The 25163-nt window shown below is 33.7% G+C and overlaps 1 protein-coding gene across 2 annotated transcripts; it reads left to right on the top strand.

Moving 5' to 3' along the window:
• Window positions 1-18691: 18691 nt before the first annotated feature.
• Window positions 18692-25163, top strand: RH39. 2 transcript variants are annotated; one of them, XM_088808904.1, is made up of 10 exons: window positions 18692-19345; window positions 19912-20007; window positions 20091-20279; window positions 20440-20580; window positions 21785-21925; window positions 23203-23345; window positions 23440-23569; window positions 23700-23748; window positions 24331-24812; window positions 24912-25163. In XM_088808904.1, the coding sequence occupies exons 1-9, from the start codon at window positions 18821-18823 to the stop codon at window positions 24768-24770; spliced, it is 1854 nt and encodes a 617-aa protein (XP_088665030.1). In that variant the 5' UTR covers window positions 18692-18820; the 3' UTR covers window positions 24771-24812; window positions 24912-25163. The 2 variants fall into 2 exon arrangements, with proteins under 2 accessions (XP_088665030.1, XP_017981583.2); XM_018126094.2 differs by lacking the exon at window positions 24912-25163 and having other exon boundaries at window positions 24331-24849.

Here is a 25163-nt window from a genome sequence, read left to right as displayed (position 1 = left end):
TATGGAGGGCATTTTGGTAAATTACATGAGAATTAGATAAACTTTAGATATAAATATCTAAAGCTTTAGCAACTTCTAGCAATTTCTTCTTCCCCAACTCTTCTCTCCATTTCACATTTTTCTTCATCCTCCATGGGAAGGAACCTTAAAACTTCCTTATCTTTTTCAAGTTAATTCCAATTCTCATGCTTGTGAGCACTTTTCCATAAGGTTTTTCATGTTCCTTCACTTCTACACCTCAAGGAGCCTCAAAAGTCTTTCCTCAATACTTTCTCTCACTAGTTGGAAGTTTAGAGAGAGAGAAAGAGGGATTTTCCATGGTAGCTTAAGTATTCTTGAAAAGGAATTCAACTACAAATTCACCAAGGTGAGTAATAAATTAAGATTGATTTTAGGTTGTTGATAATGGCTAGTAATTGGAGTTGTGAGTTGTTTTATTGTTGAGGTTTGTTTATTTATTTCTAGTGATACTAAAGTAGAGAAAATCGATAGCTAATCAAAAGGCAATTGGAAACTAGTTAGGAATAACTAGTAGAACTTGATTTAGGAAAGAGGTTTTTGAATTATATTAATGCCAATTTGAGTTGTTGGTGATATTGTGTGTGTATAGGTTCCAACAAGGCCTCACATGTCCATTTGGAGCATTAGTTGAGGCTAGAGTCAAGCAAAAGAATCAACAAGACCGGTGAGTGAACTTGCATCAAAGTGTTTTTGGGAAATACATATGTGTTGGGATGAAGCATTTAAATGATTTTACTTGGTTTTCATTAAATTATGCATGGGAACAAACCCTCGATGAAATGTTTTGATGTTGTGAAAATGTGAAATATGTAAAAAGATAAATCCATGTGCTTTTATATTATGTTGGTATGTATATATATGAATATGTGTTATGCATTAATGAATAATGTTGTGTGATAATGATGACCCAGCTATGTGCGATGTCGGAGTGCACATGAGCTAATGATGACCCAGCTATGTGCGAGTAGGGAGTGCGCATAAGCCGATGATGAGACCCGACTATGTGCAAGTAGGGAGTGCGCATAAGTCGATGATGATCACTCGGCTATGACGATGAATGAAGTGGGGTGGTGTACGTGTTTATGTATGTTTATATATGTATATGTGATAGAAAGTTTATGATTATAATATGTGAATGAAATGAATTATGAGAAACTTGATTATTGTCAATGTGTTCACTTTGATGTGCAGTATGGTAGGAATGGATTTTGTGGCATGTGAAAATCCCTTAATTTGCCATCTGCCCTGAATCTCGCTGCAGCAAGAAACTCTCAAGTGGTGGGGGCACAAACCAACCCTATTTCTCGCTGCAGCGAAAAAGAATTCTCACTGTAGCGAGGAATTTCGCTGTAGCAAAAATGGATTCTCGGTTCAGCGAGAAACTCTCGGGTGGTTCCAAAATTCTAGTTCAGTGCTTCCACTTTGACAATGATTTTTACCACCTTTCAGTCAGAACTGGGCAAAGTGGTAAACATAAAAGTTGTAGCCCAGCCTCTTATCTTCTAATGGTCTAAAAATCATGTCAATTGGACTTCTGTAGTGGGAGATATTCTGGAAAAACCAAAACATATGCAAACTAAGATTGTTTCTCGTTATAGCGAGAAACTTGCTATCATGCTTGCTACCTTGCTTGATTTTGACATATTTTTCACCCATTTAACTTCATGGATTGATCATGGGTTTTTGCAACACTATGAGGTTATTAATCAAAGTTTGAAATGAGGGGTTTTTAGTAAGAAATTAAATCAATTGCATTGTTTTTGAAACAAGTGCATCATGATTTCCAAGTTCTTATCGATTGCTTGTTCCCTTCTTGTCACGACCCGGAACTCCCATCGAGCCCGTGACAACCGCCGCGACGTCTCAATTTACATTCATTACCCGGAATGTCAACCGAGACCCCGCAAGGCTTTAATATCAGCTTCTCATTTCCCCTGTGGGTAACTGTTTCCAAATACCACATTTTAAAAGATTTTAAACTGTTTCCAACTTAAACAAATGAAATATTAATTTCCGTCTCACAGGGGTATTTTTGTCATTTATCCCAAAAATCTCAAAAATCATCTAAAAATATAGTATGTAAGTGGAAAACACATATTTCTTAATCAAAAATAATTTTGGATGTCTAAAACATTCGTTTAAAATGGAATTATGACTGTTATAATAAAATAAAAATATTCAATAAAATATTCAATTTTCACATAAAACGATATTTTAAGAACACTGCATAAATAATTTTTATAGCGTAAAAGCAAAATAAATTCTTACATACCGTAATACAGATAACCAAAGTATAGAATTTAATTTACAGTGACACGTGGGCCCACGAATGATCAAAAGTATCAAAAGAAATGAACCTACAGTCTTTGGATGTGGCAAGTTCAACTGTAATCCTTGCCGATATCAGTTATCTACAATCTATTCTGAACCTGAAATGGGTGGAAATGAGGGTGGTGAGATTATAAAATCCTAGTGAGTAAACAAACATCACTCAAAATATCTAAAGTCGAGTAAAAGGAGACTATTAAAACATTTCATCAAACTGTAATTTATCATCTTTCAACTTATTTCAACCAAATGAAATCAATTTATTTAAAGCAAGTAATCAGTATGGCTTATGAATTTCTTAAAAAGCTTGGCTCATGCCAAAAATTATTATCATACTCAGTTATTTGGGATACCTTGGCCGAGGGCTATCCCAACTGAGTCCGCCAAGGCTATTAGAAAGTCATGTTTTTATTTTGAAAACATAGCCATTCCTTGACGTTGGCCGAGTTCCCCTTCACGAGGTGGTTTGGCGTGAAGTGAACTCTAAAAGTTATACCTCAGGAGTTACCCTACTCGCCTCTCCAACCGAGGTAAAAATATAACAGGATTTCGTGCCCCTCTAATAGGCTAGTCCACAGAATCCAGCCCACTGCAGCAGGTCAAACCCACCATACAATAAAATTTTGACAGCATGACAGGGCTAATATATTACTACCCAGCCTGCAAGGGTAAAATAAAGCAATTCATATAATTCATAAAAACACAGCCCAGCCAGTCATGCCAATACAATAATCATAAGCCATTAATTCAATTTTAAATTTACAACATATCAGTGGTCTCCAATTACTCTATTTTTCAAAATCGTTATTTCGTTTCAAGACAATTTATAAAATATTTTCATTTAAACTCATTTTGTTTACAAAACATAAAAATTTACCATTTGAACTCATTTTCATAAAATTCACCAAAACCGAATAAAAACATACTTTAGATAATTAAAATGATGGTAAGGTTACTCACCGTGTCTAGAGTGAGGATTTTCGAAATACTCAGACTATTGGTCCTCGGGTGCAATTCCCTTGCCTTTATTAGAGGACTCACCACCTTGACACAATACAAAATCGAGAAATTCACCACATTGGTACTAAATTGAAATTAAACTAATTTAGACTACTAATGCTTGATATGGAATGCAAAAATGTCTAAATTTTTGCCTAAATGCGGTGTTAGCCTATTTCGGTCTTTTACCCGATAAATTGATATACGCGTCCGTTTAAACTCCAAATTAATTTTTTTCAGTTTCTATACCTCAATTGCACCCAAATTGACTTAATGTCCCTCAGTGTGGTGCAAATTATCAGTCTCGATAATAAATTACGAAAATACCCCTAGTGGGTAAAATTTTGTATTTTTGCTCCGAAAATTTCCATTATTTTTCTAGGCTCATAATTCATCATTATTCATCATAATTCCTCAAATAACCATCAAGATCAGCAGCCAATATTCCCCTAGAAAATTCAGCATAATGGGTTTCAATGGGAGAAAATTATATTTCTAGCTTATTTTTGCTATATTTCAATATAACTTAACTAAAATCACTTAATTCAATTAAAATCAACCAAAAATCAAGCTCAAAACTCATCCATGGAGGTTTGGCCAGCATGGGTGTCCATACCCACTTTCTAATTTTGCATGGAAATGAGAAAAAAATGCATGGGTAGTGAAAATCACAAGGAAAATCAATGAAATTTACCTTTTTAATGCTTGATTTCTTGATTTCTCTTGATTTTCTCCAAATTTTTCAGGTAGGATTCTTGTTTTTTTTTTCCCCTTTTCTCCCCTGGTTTGGACAGCTGAAGAAGATGAGAATTCCGGAATTTTCACCTTTTTAAAGGCTAAAATAATATAATATTATTTTATTCATTTTTTTAATGTTTTATTAATTCCTTAAATTCTAGCCATCCATTTATTTCCAAATTTTCACCATACACTTGTCCCACATATCCATAGCTTAGGTAAAATTCTCAGACTTATCCAAAGTCTTGGTGGAGTAATTTTTGAAATTTACACTTTTACCCCCGTAAAAGTCAAAAATTACATTTTTACCCCAAAAATTGAAAAATTGCCCATAGACATATTTTTCATCCCTTATACTCATACCATTCTCCAATTTGTCAAATTTGATCTAAATTCTCTCAAAATCTCAAATTTTGTCCGCGAGTGGCAAAATTACGATTTTGCCCCTACACTCTAGAAATCACTGGAATTAAACTTTTTCACTGCCAAACCCTCAAATTATACTCCAATACTCAAATCATACTCCAATAAGTCAAATGGGGCTAAAAAAATTCTTTTCTAAAAATTCCCATTGTGTCCTTGGGTGGCAAATGACCATTTTGCCCCTGGACAGTAAAAATTCTAGTTTGACTTCAAATTGATCCTCGAACTCCAAATCACCATATTAAACCATTCTGGAACTTTAATATTCTTAATTTCATTTTAAATTCTCTATTTGATCTAGTTCGAGACTTAAATTAACTTAATTGTACCATTTGGTACATTGTCGTCTTTTAACGATTTTTCTTTCAGGGCTTTCCAAGTATGCAAGCATATTGTCAATCATATGAATGACATGGAAAGTATTTTATAAGATCGGGCTTGACACTTCTTATGTTCACTCACTGAGTTTTATACTCACATTTTTAAACTTCATGTTTTCAGATTTGGAGGTAGTTGGGACCTAGATTGAGTTGTCCACATATGCTCGCCTTCTTGGTAGGTACTATGGCATCTCAGTAACTGTAGCTTCACCCACAGTCACTCTGCTGACAGTCAAGGGTCTGTTACCTATGAACACGCATATGTAATGAAATTCGCTAGTATCCATGTTATAAGTCAAATAGGTATATTTGATTATTGATGCCACTAAGAGTTAGTAGACAGGTGACATTATTTTGACATAATAAAATTGTAAGTATTGGGTCACTATAAAATGTTCCTAAAATATTTTAGTAAAGAATTACAATATGTGGTTTTAGAAATGATGATCGGGATTGCATAAAAATGCTTGCTTGGGCTTAGTGGGCTATGCCCATTGGGCCCATGCACCGGTCATGGCCCAAGATTTAGGCTGTGACACTAACACAAGCCCATGGCATAAAGTTCTCTCCTTAAGAAGGATTCGTTACAATCGTGTGTGCATCATTGGAGGCCAAGCGATTGAGTGGTTGGGATTCTTTCACATAAAAGGTGTTCATGTTTTATCACCAAAAGGAATCCATTTGATTATGATATCATTTAGAAAGGTAAAACTTTTTTTGATTTTATGTGGTGCTTAACTTTGCATTAAACAACCAAAGATGATCAAAAGGTAGGAGGAATGGTTTTTATTTTATTTCAATTTTTTTTATTCTGCTGCGTTGATGCTTTAATCATGTCGTTCCTAGCGTTTACATTCCCTAATGAGGGATTTTAGGGGATTCATTAGGTTCTTTTTTTTCTCCTCCACCCATCCGTGAAGGGTTTCAGTATCCACCTTCACAGATATTTCCAGATCGTGAGACATAATGTTTTTTGCTACACTGAAGTCTCTTTCTGCCATTTTCAAAAAATGAATGGACAGCCACCCTTTCCCTTTCTCACAATGTTCCCAATCTTGCTCAAGAATCAAAGTGTGAATGGCACTTCGACGTGCCTCATGTTGTGCTTGATGGGGATCGGCATGGGAAACTTTTGTCGGTTCTAGAGCTAGTGGATTCTGAATGACCTCCCTCTCACAGTTAAAAAAGTGGTTAAACATCTTGAAAAAATCCATATCGTCCATCCGAAAAACGTGTCTCAACTATAGCTAACTCCCTTGTTTTTCTATCGAAAAACCATTGTTCTAGAAATGCTAACCAAGTGACACACTATGGCCATGGGTCATGAAAGAGGTTGACCCTCATCCCCCTTCACTATGTATGGCCAATGAACTCATCGCTTAGTCCATTCCTTTCCTTTTCTGGGTTCAGGTTCTTTTATTGCGTTCAATTAAGTCATTATATTTTTATTTTTAGACCAAATAAGCTTTTATTACTAATGATTGATTAATTGTCATTGGTCAAATCGTTACTTATTATTTTATCTCACATTATGTTGACATGACATGTTAACATGTCATAATGGATAGTGATGTGACATGTTTATGTGTAAGGGTGAGCATTCAATTAAATCGGTTAAGGAATATCATTGATCGACTTAACCAACCTCCTTAAAAAAATTAATTGAACTGAACTGATTTAATGACTTTAACCTACTTTAAATTAACCAATTTTAGTCAATTAAATCAATTTTAACCGACTTAACCAAAATTTTTTAAATTTTTTTAATTTATTTAATACTATATTAATAATGTACTATTTGTTACCACATATTACATTATTACTTATAATTTTACTAATACACTAATTTAGTATATTGTTAATATATAATTTTTGACTAGTTAGTATATTAATAAGTATACTATATAGAATTCTCAAAAAAAAATAAGTATACTATGCATAGTGTATTAAGATATATATTATATTATATATAATTGTAAACAATGTATACTGTGTTAATATTTACCATATATAATTAATATATAATTATAATATATATATTGTACTAAGATATATTATATATAGTGTATAACTATATGCTAATACTATGTATAGCATATTAATATATTACTATGTATAGTTAATATATACTTATATAGTATATAAGTATACTAAGAAGTCAAATAATATATATACTATATAATAGTATATTGTTATATATAATAATATATTGTTATTGATTAATTAGTATATTAATAAGTATACTATATAATATATGTAGTATATTGTTATATGTTATAATATAATAACATTAACTCATTAAGTCATTAATATATCAATATATAATATATTAATATGCTATTATATTTAATTACTAATATAAGTTATATTATTATATAATATTAATATTAATATAAGTTAATTTAGTAATATAAGCTATATTACTATAGTATACTGATATTAATAATTTAATATAACTTACTATATTAATATAAGTTATATTATATTATTGTAGTTTATTAATAAATCTTAAAAGTCATTTATTATAGTCTAGTAGTCTATAGTGTATAGACCTTATATTGTATATTAATAAATATATATAGTATAGCATATTAATAACTTAACTAGAAATAACCTCACGCCTTGCCCGGGTTTGTAAAATTTTGCAAATAATTGATTTTAAAAATTATGTAAAACAAAATATGCAATGTGTATTGACTGAACACTGATTTTCAAGAATACAGCAATGTTGACTTCAAATTCTTCCTACAGGAGATCATAAAGGATGAATGTAGAAAATGCATACATTAGATAGCAGATTAAAAGTAGAAAAAATATAGCATAGAAAAGTTATAAACGGATACAGTATAAAAAATCCAAATATAAGCAAATGAACCATATAATTGACAAACAAATCTGAACAATTTAATTAGAAGCAAGAAAATTACATCACCTTTGCATCAAAAATAAATCAAACATATTGACCATTTTTAATAGCTATGAGATATAGTCAATTGTTTATACATTTCATAAAATGATGTGCATATAAGTCCAACCATACGAAATATACAGTTTTGAACAAAAACTATGAACCATAGTCGACATTCAATAAAAATACCTACACACATATAGAACTGTAATAATCGTAGCCATTTGGCAAATTTATGGAGTTCAATGACAACAATTCGCTTCCCTTTGATGCATTTAGCAACAAGTTCATAATCTGTGGCAGCATAATCCATGGAGTGTATTACCTCACCGTGAAAGGTGTCTAACCCTTTTCCTTAAGGAAACTCTAGAATGTTAGGAATGTTGCTGAACCGGCCTAGGCCAAAGACTACAAAGTCCACCTAGTAAACTTATAAACTTAATCACATATCTTTGTATTTTGGGGTGTGGTCCAAACTCCTTTAGTATTGCTTTGGGACTCAAAAGCTGTCGGATGGAAACCCGACTTTATGATTTCGATTGAGGATAACTTTTATGAAGATTGCCTGACTGGAGTAGATAATCTTGCATTCAATTAGTCATTCACTACAATCTACACAACCCCAAGTTTGAAAAAGCAATGGTACAATGGTAAACAAATAAATATTGTAATCAAATTAGCATTGGTTTGGGTACCATTTCGTTAAATATTGTACGAATTAGCATGACCATGGCGGAGACGAAAGCAGGAAAAGAATAGCACATTTAGTTTCAAAAGTCAGAAGAGTTTGTGAAAGGATAAAGAGCTTGATGGAGTCAAGTCATCTCATTGGACAACAACAATGTTCCAAATTCAACTCCAAATTTATAACACATCTAAGCATATGCCAACACACTTCACCTACATTTATATTCTCATATAGAAAGTAGAAATGTCACGACCCGAAACTCCCATCGGACCTACGACAATCACTGCGACATCCTCGATAGGCACTCATTACCTGAAATACCGATCGAAATCCCGCAAGGCTTAGCATCAGCTTCGGCATCTCCACGGTGAATGACAATTATTAAATCTCGCATTTCAAGAAATCATAAGTCGTTTCCAAATCAAAACAATATAATATTATTTTCTGGCTCACATGGGCATTTTCATCATTTTTCTTTGAAAATACTGAAACCCGCTAAAAACCTGGTGTAAAAGCTAAATATGTTCATACATACTTTAAATCATATAACTGAAGTATAAAATTACTTTTACAGTGACACGTGGGCCCCCAACTAACCAATAAGGTGAAAGTCTGTGAACCTATAATTTTGTCGATGCAAGGCTAACTGAAGTCCTTGATGCAATCGATTATCTACCGGCTATCCCGAGCCTGAAATGTGGGGAATTGAGGGTGGTGAGATTATAAAATCCTAGTGAGTAAACGGATACTATCTAAACCATCTAAAATCGAGTAAATGGAGACAAGTAAGATATTCCATTTCAGTATGTTTTTCATAACATCAATAATCAATTTACTCAAATAATCAACTTGGCTTATGTATTTCACAAAACTTGGCTCCTGACAAAATCATTCCGGGGATGCCTTGGCCTAGGCATCTAATCGAGACCGTCAAGGCTGTTCAGTGTAGTACACACATGAACATATTTTTACATTTGAAAATCTAGCCATGCCTTGGCGTTGACTGAGTCTCACTCTCACGCGGTGGTCCACGTGAAGTGCACTCAAATCTTTACCTCCAGAGACACCCTCCACATGACTCTCCGATCGAGGTAAGGTATATCTGATTTTGTGCCCCCTCTCTTAGGCTAGTCCACAGAACCTCCACTGCAGGGATTATGGATTATTTTATCTACCCCCTGATTTATAAAATCTTTTTCTGCATGACATGGCAATTTATCGCAACCTAGCCTCTCAAGGCTGAATACTCAGTACAAATAATTCTAACACCAAAAATCAGTTTAGCCATTCATGCTCATATATTGTCATAAGTCATTCAATTTAAACACAATTTAAATCCTAACAAATAAACAATCTCCAATTACTCTATTTTTCCAAGATCATCATTTAATTTCTAAAATTTTATAAAATCACATTTATTCAAAAAGCATAACAATTTACCATTTAAACCCATTTTACCATAAAATCTCAAAATTTAATAAAAACTACTCCAGATAATTAAGACGATAGTAAGTTTAGTCACAGTTCTAGGAGTCGATATACTCTTAATCTCAGTCTTCGAGCACAATCTCTGTACTTTTACCATTGTAATTTGCTCACCACCCATCCACAATGTACAATACATAATTCACCACATTAATGCTTGACCATTATAAAATTAATTCAGGCTCGGTGTATATGCATGATATAATATGCAACTTATCCGACTACTGCTTAAATGCGGTGCTGACCTAATTCGGCCTATTACCCGATTAAATGACAATTATGTCCGATTTGGCTCCAAATTGCTCCATTTCATTTCTAATATTTCAATTCACTAAATACAATTCCAATAATCTAAAATTGAGCCTAACAACCCTCACAATTCTTCTTGAAAATTTCAGCCATTGTGGTGCACTATCACTAAAAATTTTCCCATTCCATTTTCTCACCATAAATCATCATTTCATCAATTTTTCAACCAATTCACTTGATCAAAAAATCAATTCATTACTTCTACACTTCACATAGGGTTCGGCCATTGAAGGTTCATGGGGAAAATGGATTGTTTTCTTGTTGTTTTGTTTCTAAACATGCTTAACTAACTCTAAACACCAACATAACTCAAAATCAAACAATTCCAACATCATTTCTCTCACCAAACCCATTCGGCCAGCCATGATTTCCCCATGAAAACATACAATCCAACCATGGAAATTAAGGAGAAATGCATGGGTAAGGTAAAGCACTAGCAAAATCAAAGAAATTTTACCTTTGCTTGATCAAATCCTTGAATTCCAACACTTTCTCTTTGATTTTCCCCACCTAGGGTTTGTTCTTCCTTGGTTTCTCTTCTCTTCTGGTTTGGCCGACCACTATGAGAGAAATGGGCTGGTTTTTATGCCTTTTTATAAAGAAACAATAAAATAATAAAAGCATGACACATGGCATTTCTTTATTGGTTCAAATTTTAAATATTTGACTTTTAATTCTTCAATTCTCCACCACACATTTCTCATGTTTATCCATTTCCATGATGAATAAAATCCCTTAGTCTTGACAAGTGTCGGGGGTGAAAATTTACCGATTTGCCTCTGGGGCCGTAAAATTACCGTTTTTGCCCCTATACTCCAAAAACATCGAGAATTAAAATTTTTCACTTCTAAACCTCAAATCATACTACAATACTCAAATCATACTCCAATAAGTCAAATTGGGCTAAAAAATCTTTTCTAAAAATTCTCATTTTGTACCCAAGTGGTAAATGACCATTTTACCCCTAGATAGTGAAAATTTTGGTTTGACTCCAAATTGATCCTCGAACTTCGAATTACCATTTTGAGTCATCCCTAGACCGTGAAACTCTCAATTTCACTTTAAAATTCCTATTTGAACTAATTTGAGGTTTAATCGACTTAATGATACCATTAGGGGTAATATCATCTTTTAACGATTTCTCAAACTTCTTAAATATGCAACCATTCTATTGAGCATGTAAATGACATCGTAATTATTTTATAGAACAGGGTTTGACAACACTCCCCCCCTTAAAATAAAATTTTGTCCTCAAAATTTTACTTATCAAGCTCAAAGAAAATATGAGGTATTATCTTTTTATTCGATGCTCAACTTCTCCTATTATCTCCTTTATAGGGAATCTTAATTCACTAAAAATCATTCTTCGTTTTAGTTGATCACAATATCAACCCCACATATGTGTATATGCCTTATAATCCCATTTATGCTTCCAAGATCTATCTTAAGTTAGTCATCGAATACGATGCAGTATCACAATTCCTCATAGTCATCCCTTTGTCCTCAATCATCTTTCATGCCTCTATATTGCTTTGTATCCTTCTTGTATTTCGACATTAATTTGTTGCTTAAGATTTAAATTCATTTGAACTTTGTATACCTCAAGTATTTTTTAGTTCTAATTTTCACAATATAATAAGAAATTCTTACAACAATATTCCATATGAACTCATTTACTATATTATTCTTGAAACCTTTATTTACATCCTCCTCGTTTGATATTAACATCCCTTGTCACTATCTCACATTTCATCTAACTTTTCACCCACTTTCTCTAGGTTGGACTCGTGCTTTATTTTCCGTTACAACAAAAACTCTTGTCGAAGAATGAGTCTGTGGTCTAGAAGATGGATACATTAGAGTGTTACTCTCCACTCCAGATTGTATGGTCACACCTTGCCTCTGCTATGATTCAACCAAATCTCTCCCCGTATATCCGTACGAACTAGTGGGAATGGAGCAGTTATAGTAGCCTGTCCTAATTGGGGACAGTTACTCCTAATGTGACCAGGCTGATCACAATGAAAACATCGTACCGGCCCCTTGCATAGCCCTACATGATAATTCCCACACATTCTGCATTTATCAGAACTTCGGGATCTTTTCCCAAAAACAATCATCTCAGACCTACCGAATCTCGGAAGCCTCTACTGTGTCTGTGAAAATGAAGGTTGGGAAGATGTTACTGGTACAAAGGTATTACTTCTTGATACAGGTGAATCCTTGCCCTTTTTTAGTGGCTGGTTGGAGGATACACTCGGATTCCTCCTCTTTGCAGACTCAGCTCGCATTCTCCTATTTTCATTTACGAGCTTCTCAACCCTTAAAGCCATTTGCACTACTTCTTTATGCGGCTCCTTACCAGTCACTGTCATCCGCTCTCTAATCTCATTACGGAGCCCTTCCTCAAAATAATTGGCCTGATCTTGCTCAGATTTCACCAAATCTGGCACATATAACATCAGCTCGTTAAAACGAGCCTCGTACTCCTTTACCGTTAAATTCTCCTGTTTCAAACTCAAAAATTCTCTCTTCTTTTCTTTCTGATGGAAATAAGTGAAATACTGACCATCAAATTCTCTTAAAAAGTCTGACCATGTTTGAGGAGTAGTGGAATGGGACTTCACCGAATTTCACCAAGTACGAGCCCTCTTCTCTAGTAATCTCATAGCCACCATTAGCTTCATATCATCGTCTAATCTCATGTCAAAGAGAGTCTTTGAAACCTGGTTAATCTAGTCCTTTGCCATAGTGGCATCCAACTCACCCATGAAAGACATGCAACCAAGTTGCCTAGCCTCCTTTAGCTTCTTAGAAATAGATACATCCTGTACTGCGGAACTGAATGAGTAACTGGATGCACTATAAGTGAAGCCTGACCAGTTTGAGCTTGACCAACCATTGTGGTAAAGAAGGCTGTCAATGCCTGTGCCATCTCAAGAGGCATGGCAGGACTGCCAGTAAGTGGCAGAAGAGATGGAGGATGTGGAGGACTATCGGCCTGCTCAACAGCAGGTGCTGCCCGAATGGTGGATACAGCCAATTCCTCTTCTACTGCATCTAGCTGGTGACGTTGGGAACAACCTCTTCCCCTCCCAACTGATCTAGTGAGAGGTGGGTTTTCGCGTCGATGAGGCATAGTGATCTATAAAGATAAATAACACAATCTTAGGCAACCTCAAGTTCTATATGCAAATGCATCCTATTCAATCTAACTTGACTTAACCTAACTCGGGGCCACGCAGTGTTAGTGTGGATTTCTTAAAACAACTTTAAAATCAAAAACTTTAAAATCCAAAGCTTTAAAACCAAAATCTCTGATCTTTAAGATCAAATGCTCTGACACTAATCGAATTGTCACGACCCGTAACTCCCATCGAGCTTATGACAACCGTCGCGACATCCCGATAGGCACTCATTACCTAGAATGCCGATCGAAACCCCGTAAGGCTTAGCATCAGCTTCCGCATCCCCCGGTAAGCGACAGTTATTAAATCTCGCATTTCAAGAAATGATAAGTCGTTTCCAAATCAAAATAATATAATATTATTTTTTGGCTCACATGAGCATTTTCGTCATTTTTCTTCGAAAATACCGAAACCCGCCAAAAATATGGTGTAAAAGCTAAATATGTTCATACATACTTTAAATCAGATAACTGAAGTATAAAATTACTTTTACAGTGACACATGGGCCCCCAACTAACCAATAAGGTGCAAGTCTGTGAACCTACAATTTTATAGATGCAAGGCTAACTGGAGTCCTTGATGCAATCGGCTATCTAAAGGAAGAAATAAAAATAGGAGACAAACACTACACTAAAAAGACTACAAAAAGGTGAAAAAGAAAAAATTACCTAATATTCGGCATCCCCATCCCTATTTTAATTCCACATCAACTATCCTTGCATGTCACCCACGTGTGGTTATAATCAATCGTAGAATGCCCTTTTGCCCCCATATCACCTCCAAAACTATTTTTAGAGTCTTCCACATCTCTTGTGTTGAACACTAAACTTGTAATGCAAAAAATCAGAGAATTTTTAGTTCAGGTATTTAGACTAAACACTCAATGTAAATGATATAATAAGGCTAAACTTGGATTTCATCTATAATGATGCATGGGAAGATGGTCAAAACTTGGATCTTTAAGGTATGTGGATTAATACAACAGTTGCACATGATTTTATTCAAGCTAGCCACAAAAAGATCCTAGACATAAGTACAAAATGCTGTTGTTTTGAATTGCTGAAAGTTCTGCTAAAATCAATTGAAGATGGAATTACTGGTTCAAACTTATATAATGGGGTTACCTTTTTGTCAAGCATATGCAAACTTACTACCATAATCATTGAGGCAGCGAACATTAGAATTGGAAAAAAAAATCCACAACAGCAAAGTATTAGCATATAAAATCATATTCACATGCCTAATAGCACTGAAATGATCTTTATGCCTTAAATCCTCCACTTGTGATTCTAAACCAATACCTTTAAACTAGAAAAACAATTTTCAAATGTAGAGAATTTAGACAAAGCCTTAAAATAGAAAACAAAAGAAGGAATACAAAAAGGGAGGGGGTAGGTAGGAAAAAAGTGCAAGAATTAAAAATAAAAAACAAACACAAAAATAGAGGAGATCTTAGCAACCATCTCCTAAAGAAGCCAAATTTTTGAAACCTTTTAAAATTTGGTGTGGAAGCAGAAGAGGAGCTGCTAGGTTCAATTGAAGAGTCTCAAACATTGCCCATTTTAATGTGATTGTTGACGCATCAATTCCGACAAACAACATTAGAAGGAAGTGGAAAGCTTTAAAAATTTAGTGTGGGAGTAGAAGAGGAGCTAGGTCTCAAACATTTTGGGGCAGTGATGATGATGGAAAGGCAACCATGTTTCGTAAAATGAAATGAAAAAAAAAAGAACAAGAAATGAAAAGTCCCAAACGCCCTCTAAATATGATAAAATATCATGAACAGGTGTTGGATGTAGAATGCTCTGTACGTAGGAATCAATATAAGTAAGATACAAAACTAAGTTAATATAATAATTTACATTAATAAATTAGTATATTAATAACTTAAATTTATGGTATAGTTTTCATTATGTTTAATTTTAAATAACTTTTTGTATGATTATATTTATATCAATAATATTAAAGTCTAAATAAAGTGTATTTTAATTTTTATTCTTTGATGCTTGATGATTAAATCTAAGTCATTTATTCATCCATAAGTATAGAAATAATGTGAGTGTGAATACATGTAAAAAAAGTCATCTTGAATATTGAATTTAACCTTTCATTCATATATATGTATAGAAAACCTATGTGAGTGCATATATGCAATAAAAATATTTAAAATATACTAATTTCTACTTCAAAAAATTTTAACCGAACCGAACCGACTTAACTAACTTACCTGAATCAACTAAATTTAACTGAATTGAATTAATCGAATTTGTCAATTAATTCGGTTATTTCGATTTTGACTAAATTTTGCTCACCCTTACGTATGCGAGATGATGACATGATCACATGACATATTTACCTTCCATGTCAACACCATGTTAGCGCTATATGGATATAAAATGATAAGTGATATTTTGACTAATGACAATTAGCTAATCATTAGTCATAAAAGTTTATTTTATTTAAAATAAAAAAATAAGAACTTGATTGAAGGCAATAGAATAATAAAAGTTTATTTAAACTTTTTTGAATAGTTCAAAGATTTTATAAAAAATTATACTTATTACTTTTATAAGTTTTGAAGTTAGACTCTTTCATGCATATGTGTATGCAGAGGCACACATGTACGCATTTATGCAGAGGCACACCTCTGCACATCCATGCATAAGCACATGCAAAATGTCACAACTCAAGAGTTTAGACCAGCCCAAACCCAATAGGTAGGCCAAATGGCCCAAGCAAACTAGCAAGCCAAACAAGCCAAGAAACCAATCAAAAGGCCCAACCCACGTCATAGGGGTAGAAATGTCCATACACCCCTAAGAGTGTTTAATTTGACTTGAACTCTTGGATTTGCTAATATATATTTAAGTTTAAATGTAGATTTACTAAATTAGATTAGGATTTGAATTTAATTTGAATATTATCTCTTCAAATTTAATCCCTTATCATTATCTCTTTGTCTTATCATATCTTATCCCTATCTTGTAACTTAATCTTATCTAACAAAAGGGGCCATCAATCTATAAATTAGTCCCTTCTCCTTATTTGTAGCACACATAAGAGAAATAACAAAGTATTCTATTTTTCTAAATAGCTTTCTCTCTTCTTTCTTTCTTTAGCTTTCGCTTTTGTTAGTTTTAAGATTTATTTAAGTTCTATTTTCAGAGTTCGGTTGCATGAATTAAGCACAAGTTTCGGCACGTGACACCAAACTATTCATGCTATTTTAATTTATACTTATTTGAAACTCGAGTTGTGCATGGGATACCTATTTTAATTTTTAAAAATTTTATAAGTAATTATTAGTTATTAAAAAATTAAAAAAATAATCATTGGTACTCATATTGTTAATTAAGCATGATACAATAATAAAGTAAAAATTTAAAGAACAATTTGAAATTACTTGTTGTAATCGCGGGAAACAAAAATAGATGAGAAAATAAAGGGCAAATTGAAACTAACCAAAGCCCTCATAATTTTAAAATCCAAATATTTATCTAAAAAAAATTATGATCCAAATATTGTTAATTAATCATATCCTATAATTTCACAATCTTTTTTTTATTTTGAAAGTTTAAAATCTAGAAATTAAATATTATTTTTAAAAAATATATTATTGAGCAATATATATACATAATAAGAAAATAAAGGATATTTAGCATAAAGGTTGAACATAAAGATAAAAAAAAAGGAAAAAGCATTAAAAAAATATGGAAAAGGTATTAGGGTGCAAGTCATTGATACTTGTTTGATAGTGATCATACACAATTATCAAAAAAATAAAAGATGAACGAATAAAATAAAAAAAATAGTAAAAGCGTAAATATAATTATTTAATTATTTAAAATATTTAATAGAAATTAAAATTTAATTCAATTTAATTTATTAATTAATTAGATGACACATGATATTCACCTAAAGTATAACCTTAGAAAAAAAATTCTATTTTATCAAAAACTTTAACTTTATATATATTTATAATAATATGTTGGATTAGAGAATAGTGCAACTCATGGTTAGCTTTGATTAGGAATGTCAATGGGTAAGTACTTGTTATTTTTTAAGTACCTGAACTTGAAGCCTATTAAATTATGAGGTACCCGAACTCTATAATTATTTTAATACAATTTAAAAATATTACCTGAACTCATACTCTAATATCCTAAAACTACTCATTAAATACTCAAACCCATTAAATACCTATTTAAGGTTAGAGACAAAAACAAAACTATCTATCTATCTATCTATCTATATATATATATATATATATATATATATATATATATATATATATATATATATATATCTTTAATTAAGTGAGAAAAATAAATATAATTTCTTTTCATAAAATATTAAAAAAATAGATTTGGTAAAATTGGAAAGACTATTGGTTGTCCAAGAGTTTAGTCAAGGTTTTCCTTTCAAAAGTATACAATATATTTTATACATATTTATTTATAAACGGGTTTAAGTATTGAGTATTGGGTATCTAAAGAGTGATACCCAAATCCTACCTGAACTCAATATAGATAGTAAAATTACTATTTGAACCATTCTCAAATCCAAATATAGGGTACCTAAATTCATTAACAGAACCAAAGGATGGATGGTGGTAGCAATCGTCACCTTTCAATTTTTAATTTTATTATTATTATATGTATAAATGGGTTCAAGTATCGAATATTGGATATCCAAAGGGTGATACTGTATCCTACCTATCCTACTTGAACTCGAGACGGATAGTAAAATTACTATCTAAACTCTTCCCAAATCCGAATATAAGGATTTAGGTATCGAGTATCCAATATGTGATACTTTTTTTTTATAATTAGAGAAGGGAGGATTTGAATTCTGTTCTTTAAACAAGAAAATCATGCACCAACTAATGAACTAAATGCTCGGATGCATCCAATAGGTGATATTTGTATCTTACCTGAATCCAAAATGGGTAATAAAATTACTATATGAACTCATCCCAAATTTAAATATAAGGTACCTAAACCCACTGACAAAGCCAAAAGGTGGAAGATGGTGGCAACCATCATCCCTCAATTTTTAATTAATATATATATATAATATGATTATTTTTATAATTATTTTTAATCATCTTTCTTGCAAAATTATAAATTCACCGCTAAACCGAACCTTATATAATTGGATTAGATAGGAGTAACTTAATGGTACAAACCCATTTTAGAACCAACTAGTATTCCTGGATGGGCTAAAGCCTGATCCACCCAACCTAAAGGGATATACGGACATCATCGCATCATCATCATCAGCATCATCAAACTGTTTCTCAGACACTACCAAAGCCCTGATAAAACCACAAAAAACCAACTGCCCAGAGAACATGATGCAGAAAGCTATGATGGGAGGAACATCAAGAACTCTCCTGTCTATCTCTCTCCTGTCTTCAACCAAACACTTCTGTCATTACCCATTTCTCAAACTGCCTAAACCCTCTAGGGTTTTACCAGGGTTTAAGCCTTTATGCACTGCCACAGCCCCGACCCCCACCATCATTGAACCTGACCAATTGAGACATTCCATGCTACTTGAAAGGCTTAGAACGAGACACCTCAAAGACTCTACTAGAACCCCATCACCCTCTAAACCTCAAGAAAAAGTGACTGCCTTTGATAAAGAGGGTGATGCTTCTGATAAGGGGAAGAAGAGGAAAAAAGGGATGGTTGAGAGTTTTGAGGAGTTGGGTTTGAGTGAAGAAGTGATGGGTGCTGTTAGAGAGATGGGGATTGAAGTTCCTACTGAGATTCAGTGTATTGGGGTTCCTTCTGTTTTGCAAGGGAGAAGTGTGGTCTTGGGTTCTCATACTGGCTCTGGCAAGACTCTTGCTTATATGTTGCCACTTGTTCAGGTCCGCTTTTGTCCTCATTGTTTTTTGATCACTTACTGGTTTGTGGAACAAATTTTGGATTCTTTTTAGAGGTGCTTTTGTGGTTCCTTGTATGTTTACCTTTTCTCATTTCATTCTATTTTTAGTTAATTATTGTGTTTTGGTGATTTAAGGTTACATTTTTCTTATATTTTTCCATTGTGATGCAATTGAATTTTGAGGTGTTTTGATGTTCGCTTGATTGGATTAAGTATTGGATTTTTATCGTATTATGCCTTACGGATCAATTGAAATTTTGGTGTGTTTTTCACATCTTTCTTAAGTTTGGGGCACTTAGTTTTCATTTGCAACCACAGCACTGGAATTGTGATTTTGGATATTGAAGATATATGTCTTACTTCTATCAGTTCAATTCCATCTTAGTTTGTGGTAGGTTGGAAAATTTTAACATATGACCAGTAAAGATGGATTTTGCTTATAGTTTCTTGCATGCTCTGTAGCATTAAGACGAATTTCATGTGGATTATGTTGGTACTGGAAATTCTAAAAATTTAAAGGCAATTGGGCTTTATATGATGGTCTTACAGTTGCTGAGGCTGGATGAGGCATTGTTAGGTATGCTAACAAAGCCCCGGCGTCCTCGGGCAGTTGTTCTATGCCCCACAAGGGAGCTATCTGAGCAGGTTTTCATTACTTCTTCTGCTATTTGGACTTCAGAATTGTTATAGATTTTGCCTTTATAGTTATTAATTTGTGGGCCTTTTAGGTTTTTCGTGTGGCAAAGTCTATTAGCCATCATGCAAGATTTAGGTCTACCATGGTCAGTGGAGGAGGCAGGTTGAGACCACAAGAGGATTCTTTGAATAAACCAATTGACATGGTAGTTGGGACCCCTGGCCGGGTTCTTCAGCATATCGAGGACGGCAACATGGTTTATGGTGACATCAAATACTTGGTACATGTCCTAACATATACATTGGAATTTACTTATTCTATACAGCAGTGTCCGGTATCTTTCTACCCCAAGTTAGCTCAATATCTCCTTGGTGTCCGTAAATTTGTGAAGAACTTTTAATTGATCTATGTACTTATTGATGTTGCTAATCTTTTTGTAGGTTTTAGATGAGGCAGACACCATGTTTGACCATGGCTTTGGTCCTGACATTCGCAAATTTCTTGGTCCATTAAAAAATCATGCATTAAAACCCAACGGCCAAGGATTTCAAACTATTTTAGTTACCGCTACTATGACAAAGGTTTGCTGGCTCATCTTACTCTTGTGCTGGACATTCAATATGCTATGCTTTCTTGTTGAAATTAAATTTTTTGTCTTGCTCACAAAATGTTATCATATACCTTTATTTTTTTGAGAGTAAGTCCATTTACGGTTTGTGGGATCTAGAGATTGAGTGATATTGGGATGCTGAACAAGGAAAAATTCAATTTTATTACTTGGGTAATTATTATAGGTGTGCTTTTTATGCTTCTGGCTCTGTTCAGGGCATTGGATTTTAGAGGTTCATCTGTGATATTGGTTCTTGACATTGTGCTACCTTTTGAGAATTTAATGCCAGTGCTATATGTAGAAGCTAACATATTAGTTAGAACATTTCCAGAGATCTGTATTTGGAGCTTTTGACTTCATTATATATTAGGTGGGTTTAAAGGGGGAGATGCCAAAGGTTTATCTTTCTGCAGGCTGTTACAGAAAATAATAAAATGTCAACAAAATTTTAAGGGTTTACTTATTATCTCCCCCCTCCCCTTTTTTTTATGAATAGCGAGCAAGAGTTTTATTTTATCAAAGAGCATATAAGCAAAAATACAAGTAAAAACAGAGCAAACCAAGGCATCAGATAAAGATTCACTGTCAGACCTCGGTGGAAACAAAAACACTACCGCTTCGAAAAATCGAAAAGAAATAATTTTGCAATCATAGGACACCAGATTTAGCAAGACCATCTGCTAACTCATTAATAGTGTGAGGAACGTGCTGGATTGCCATTTGCCTAGCAGCAGCTTTAGCACTTCAATATGTAGAATAAATTGTCAATTTCTATGGAGTTGAGGTAGGATTTAAAAGGCAATTGAACGCATTAAGGGAATCACTCTCAATAATTAAGCAATGAGAATTGGCTCATTTTGAAGTCGCATAAATGATAAAGGCTTCTCATATAGCAAGCAACTCAGCCAGATTTGAGTCAATAAGACCAACTGAGTTAGAAAACATTATCTTAGCAGAGCCTACCTTGTCTTACAGTACCCTCCCTATTCCAGCATCACCAGGTTTTCCTGTCAACGAACCATCAACATTGAATCTTACCACTTTCTAATGAACACTCGAGAGATAATTTTAACTGTGTAGTTAGTTATGTATTTAGGTCCATAGTAACTTGCTTTTTAGTGGTTTGCTTTGGTTTATCGAGAATTTGAGATATTAATATTTGCAAGATTTTCCAGGCAGTGGAGAAGCTGATCGATGAGGAATTTCAAGGAATAGAACATCTACGAACATCAACACTGCACAAGAAAATAGCATCTGCTCGGCATGATTTCATCAAACTTTCAGGTTCTGAAAACAAGCTGGAAGCATTATTGCAGGTCTACTTCTGTGGTTCTTTCTCATTCACTTTTAGATTGCGAGCAATAAAAGAATAGTTATGTCATTCAATGTTGTAGAATTTCAGGCAGAAAATCTCAAGAAGAGCATATTATAGTGTCATTCAAAATAAGAGGACAATATTATGGTACTTTTCAAAAATGTAGTTAATACACATATGAAATTGTTGCAAAAAAAGGCATCTCCTTGATAACACGGTTCATCTGGTAGAACTTCCAACTTTTCTTATTTAAATGGTGATCCCACAAAAATATGGAGTAGTTCCATGTCAATACTTTTGAGTTTTGATTATAATTCTTTTTACAATTTCTCCAATTTTGTTTCAACAAAGCTGTTTTAAATTTAACCTAGTTAATGTAGTTTTGACATCAAGGAGGATTCCTCTAGGTTAAGAACTATATTAAAATCCTTGAATATGAGTGTTAAGTGGCATTATATCCCATGTCAGTTATATTTGTAGTTTGTACTGGCCTTAGATTCAGTTGGGCCTTTCCAACTATTCTCAATTGGTTTTAAGTTGGACACCACACTTTCATATGATAGCAGAGCTCAATTCTTTGTTGCTCTGGTTTTGTTGATCACATGGTAAGCATGTTTTTCTCAGCTGTTGGCCTACATATGAGCTTTGTTAAGTAGTGTTATCCTACATTAATTAGGTTTATAGTTTGTAGTGGCCTCACATTCGGCTTGGACCTCTGGACCTATTGCCTACAGGTTTTAAATTGGATGGCAATGCTTTAAAAAAAGATCTTCATCATAGAGGGTAAAGTGTAATTTTCCCTAATATGAATGTGGTGTAGATAGTTTTCGCATGCACTGGGTAGAATAAGAAAATGCCACTGCAGAGGATTTGTTCTCTCAGATTGCCAGAATGCTAACAATAATACTCTAGGGTTTTGCAAATCTGTCACCTTGAAGTTGCTTCCTAACCCAACCTTTTGTTTGTATTGTATATCTTTGTCCAACTTATACTCTCTGGTTGTCAAAATCTATGAAGGCTTCAATCTTTTCTTTTTCCTTGGCCAGGATCTTGGGAAATGATGTTAACAAGTGAGATGCATGTTCTCTGAACAATAGTTTGTTTAACCAATTTTAAAAACTTAGTGAAGTATTTTCTTCAACAACATTAATTTTATAAGGAAAATTTGAGATGTCAAATTGATTTTAAGTTTAACAATTAAACTGTTCTAGTTCTGTGATATGAGCATTCTGACTAAGTACGGTAACTTATATAGGTTTAGTTGCTTATCCATTATAGGTTCTTGAGCCAAGTTTAGCTAAGGGAAACAGGGTGATGGTGTTCTGTAACACATTAAACTCTAGCCGTGCTGTGGATCATTTTCTTGGAGAAAATCAGATCTCTACTGTCAATTACCATGGCGAAGTGCCTGCAGAACAAAGGTGAGATATTACAAGATGTACATGGTAGATCTAGCACCTACACATGTATGTTTGTCCAAAGTATATCGTCCAACTGTTTTCCATGTAAAAACAGGGTTGAAAACCTGAATAAGTTCAAGAGTGATGATGGAGACTGTCCCACATTGGTTTGCACGGACTTGGCTGCTAGGGGACTGGACTTGGATGTTGATCATGTTATCATGTTTGATTTCCCCTTAAACTCTGTAAGCAATCATATCTTTGGTCAAATTGTTAAAAGTCCTAGCTTGTTCTTTTTTCTAACCTGAACTCCTTTGCTCCTATTCCTCCTATCTTTCTAATTCTCTTTGGTTTTACTTTTCCTTGGCCTTTTAGATTGACTACCTTCATCGTACTGGGAGAACTGCACGTATGGGTGCAAAAGGTCAGTGACTATGTCATTTCAAGTCTATGCATCACTTGTTTTATTTTCTATTCACTTAAATAAACAAAGTGTTATTTTCATTTTAACTTTTGTAAAGAATGCACCATGGGTGTTAGTTTGAGATGCTGCACATTCAAATTCCTAATAATATGCTTTATAAACTTCACCAATCTTGATATTTCTTCTTTCAACCAAAAGGTAAAATATACTGTATGGAGATTTGCCAAAAGATATGTTTAGTTATATATCATATTCCCAACCAACAATGGTATTGTTATCAATAGATAGTTTTTTACCTTCCCCTTGGGGATCAATTTGTTCCTTGACCCCCTTTTTCCCTCACAAAAAAGAAAATATCAATTTGTAAATTGCTTCTGTTATTGCATCTTTAAGTGGACAAACTAATCAGTTTACAACATGAATCTTACTACTACATTTTGCTTCTAATGTCATATCTTCTTTGTCCCCACTTACATGCAAAGGGGATTTTTATCAGGTTTAGAAATTCACAAGGTTTGTGGTAATTTTGATTTTTGAAGCCGTATAGAAAATTTAATCGCAAAACTAATCTTCTCTTTTCAGGGAAAGTAACAAGTTTGGTGGCTAAGAAGAACGTATTGTTGGCTGAAAGGATCGAGGAGGCAATAAGAAAGAATGAGAGTTTGGAATCTCTTACTGCTGTTAATGTCCGAAGGGACATTGCAAGGGCTCAGATAACTGAGCAGAAGGGGAAGAATGCTAAACTGATTAAAGTGTCAAATCAGAAAAACAAGACTAAAGCTGTGTCTGCTCACATATCAGGGAAAAAACCCTCAATTGCGAAATCAGTAAAATCACCTACTGCAGCAAGACCTTCGAAGAAAATAATTAAGGTGTCAAAAAATATGAAGTCTGCAAAAGCATCTTCAGTGGGAAAGAAAAACAGGTCCAGTGGAGTGAATTCTACGGCCAAGAAACTGAGTGTTGTTGGGTTTAGGGGGCGAGCTTCCTCTAGCAAGACAGATTCATTTAGGCGTAGTTGATTGTGATAAAAATTTCAGGATCGTGCAAATGGCTTTTTCCATGTAAACTTCACTAATGAAAAAAAAAAGATTTCCATTATTTGTAGATCTTTCTGATCTTGCTTACCACTTAGAACTAATACATCTAGGTCGTCTTTTCAGTATACACCCTTCAAGAGTTAGCTGAGGATGCCATATAGCCTAGTGGCAAGTGGGAGTTATACTAGCATGCTGTGCAGAAAATTCATACATGGAGACGGAGATGTAATCATTCTTTTCTGTATAGGCATTAATTTCCTCCACTGTGACCGTGTGCCATAGTTTATAATATTTAAAGTAGGAGAACATCAATTGCAATGTACAGAATTCAGTGTGCACGGGTTTAAATATTCCAGAAAGCTTTGTTTTACAGGA

Source organism: Theobroma cacao, chromosome 8 (assembly GCF_053813885.1).
Source record: "Theobroma cacao isolate CCN51 chromosome 8, ASM5381388v1, whole genome shotgun sequence".
Taxonomy (NCBI): domain Eukaryota; kingdom Viridiplantae; phylum Streptophyta; class Magnoliopsida; order Malvales; family Malvaceae; genus Theobroma; species Theobroma cacao.
The sequence above is the reverse complement of the archived record's forward strand: the minus strand, read 5'-3'. Positions and strand labels throughout refer to the sequence as shown.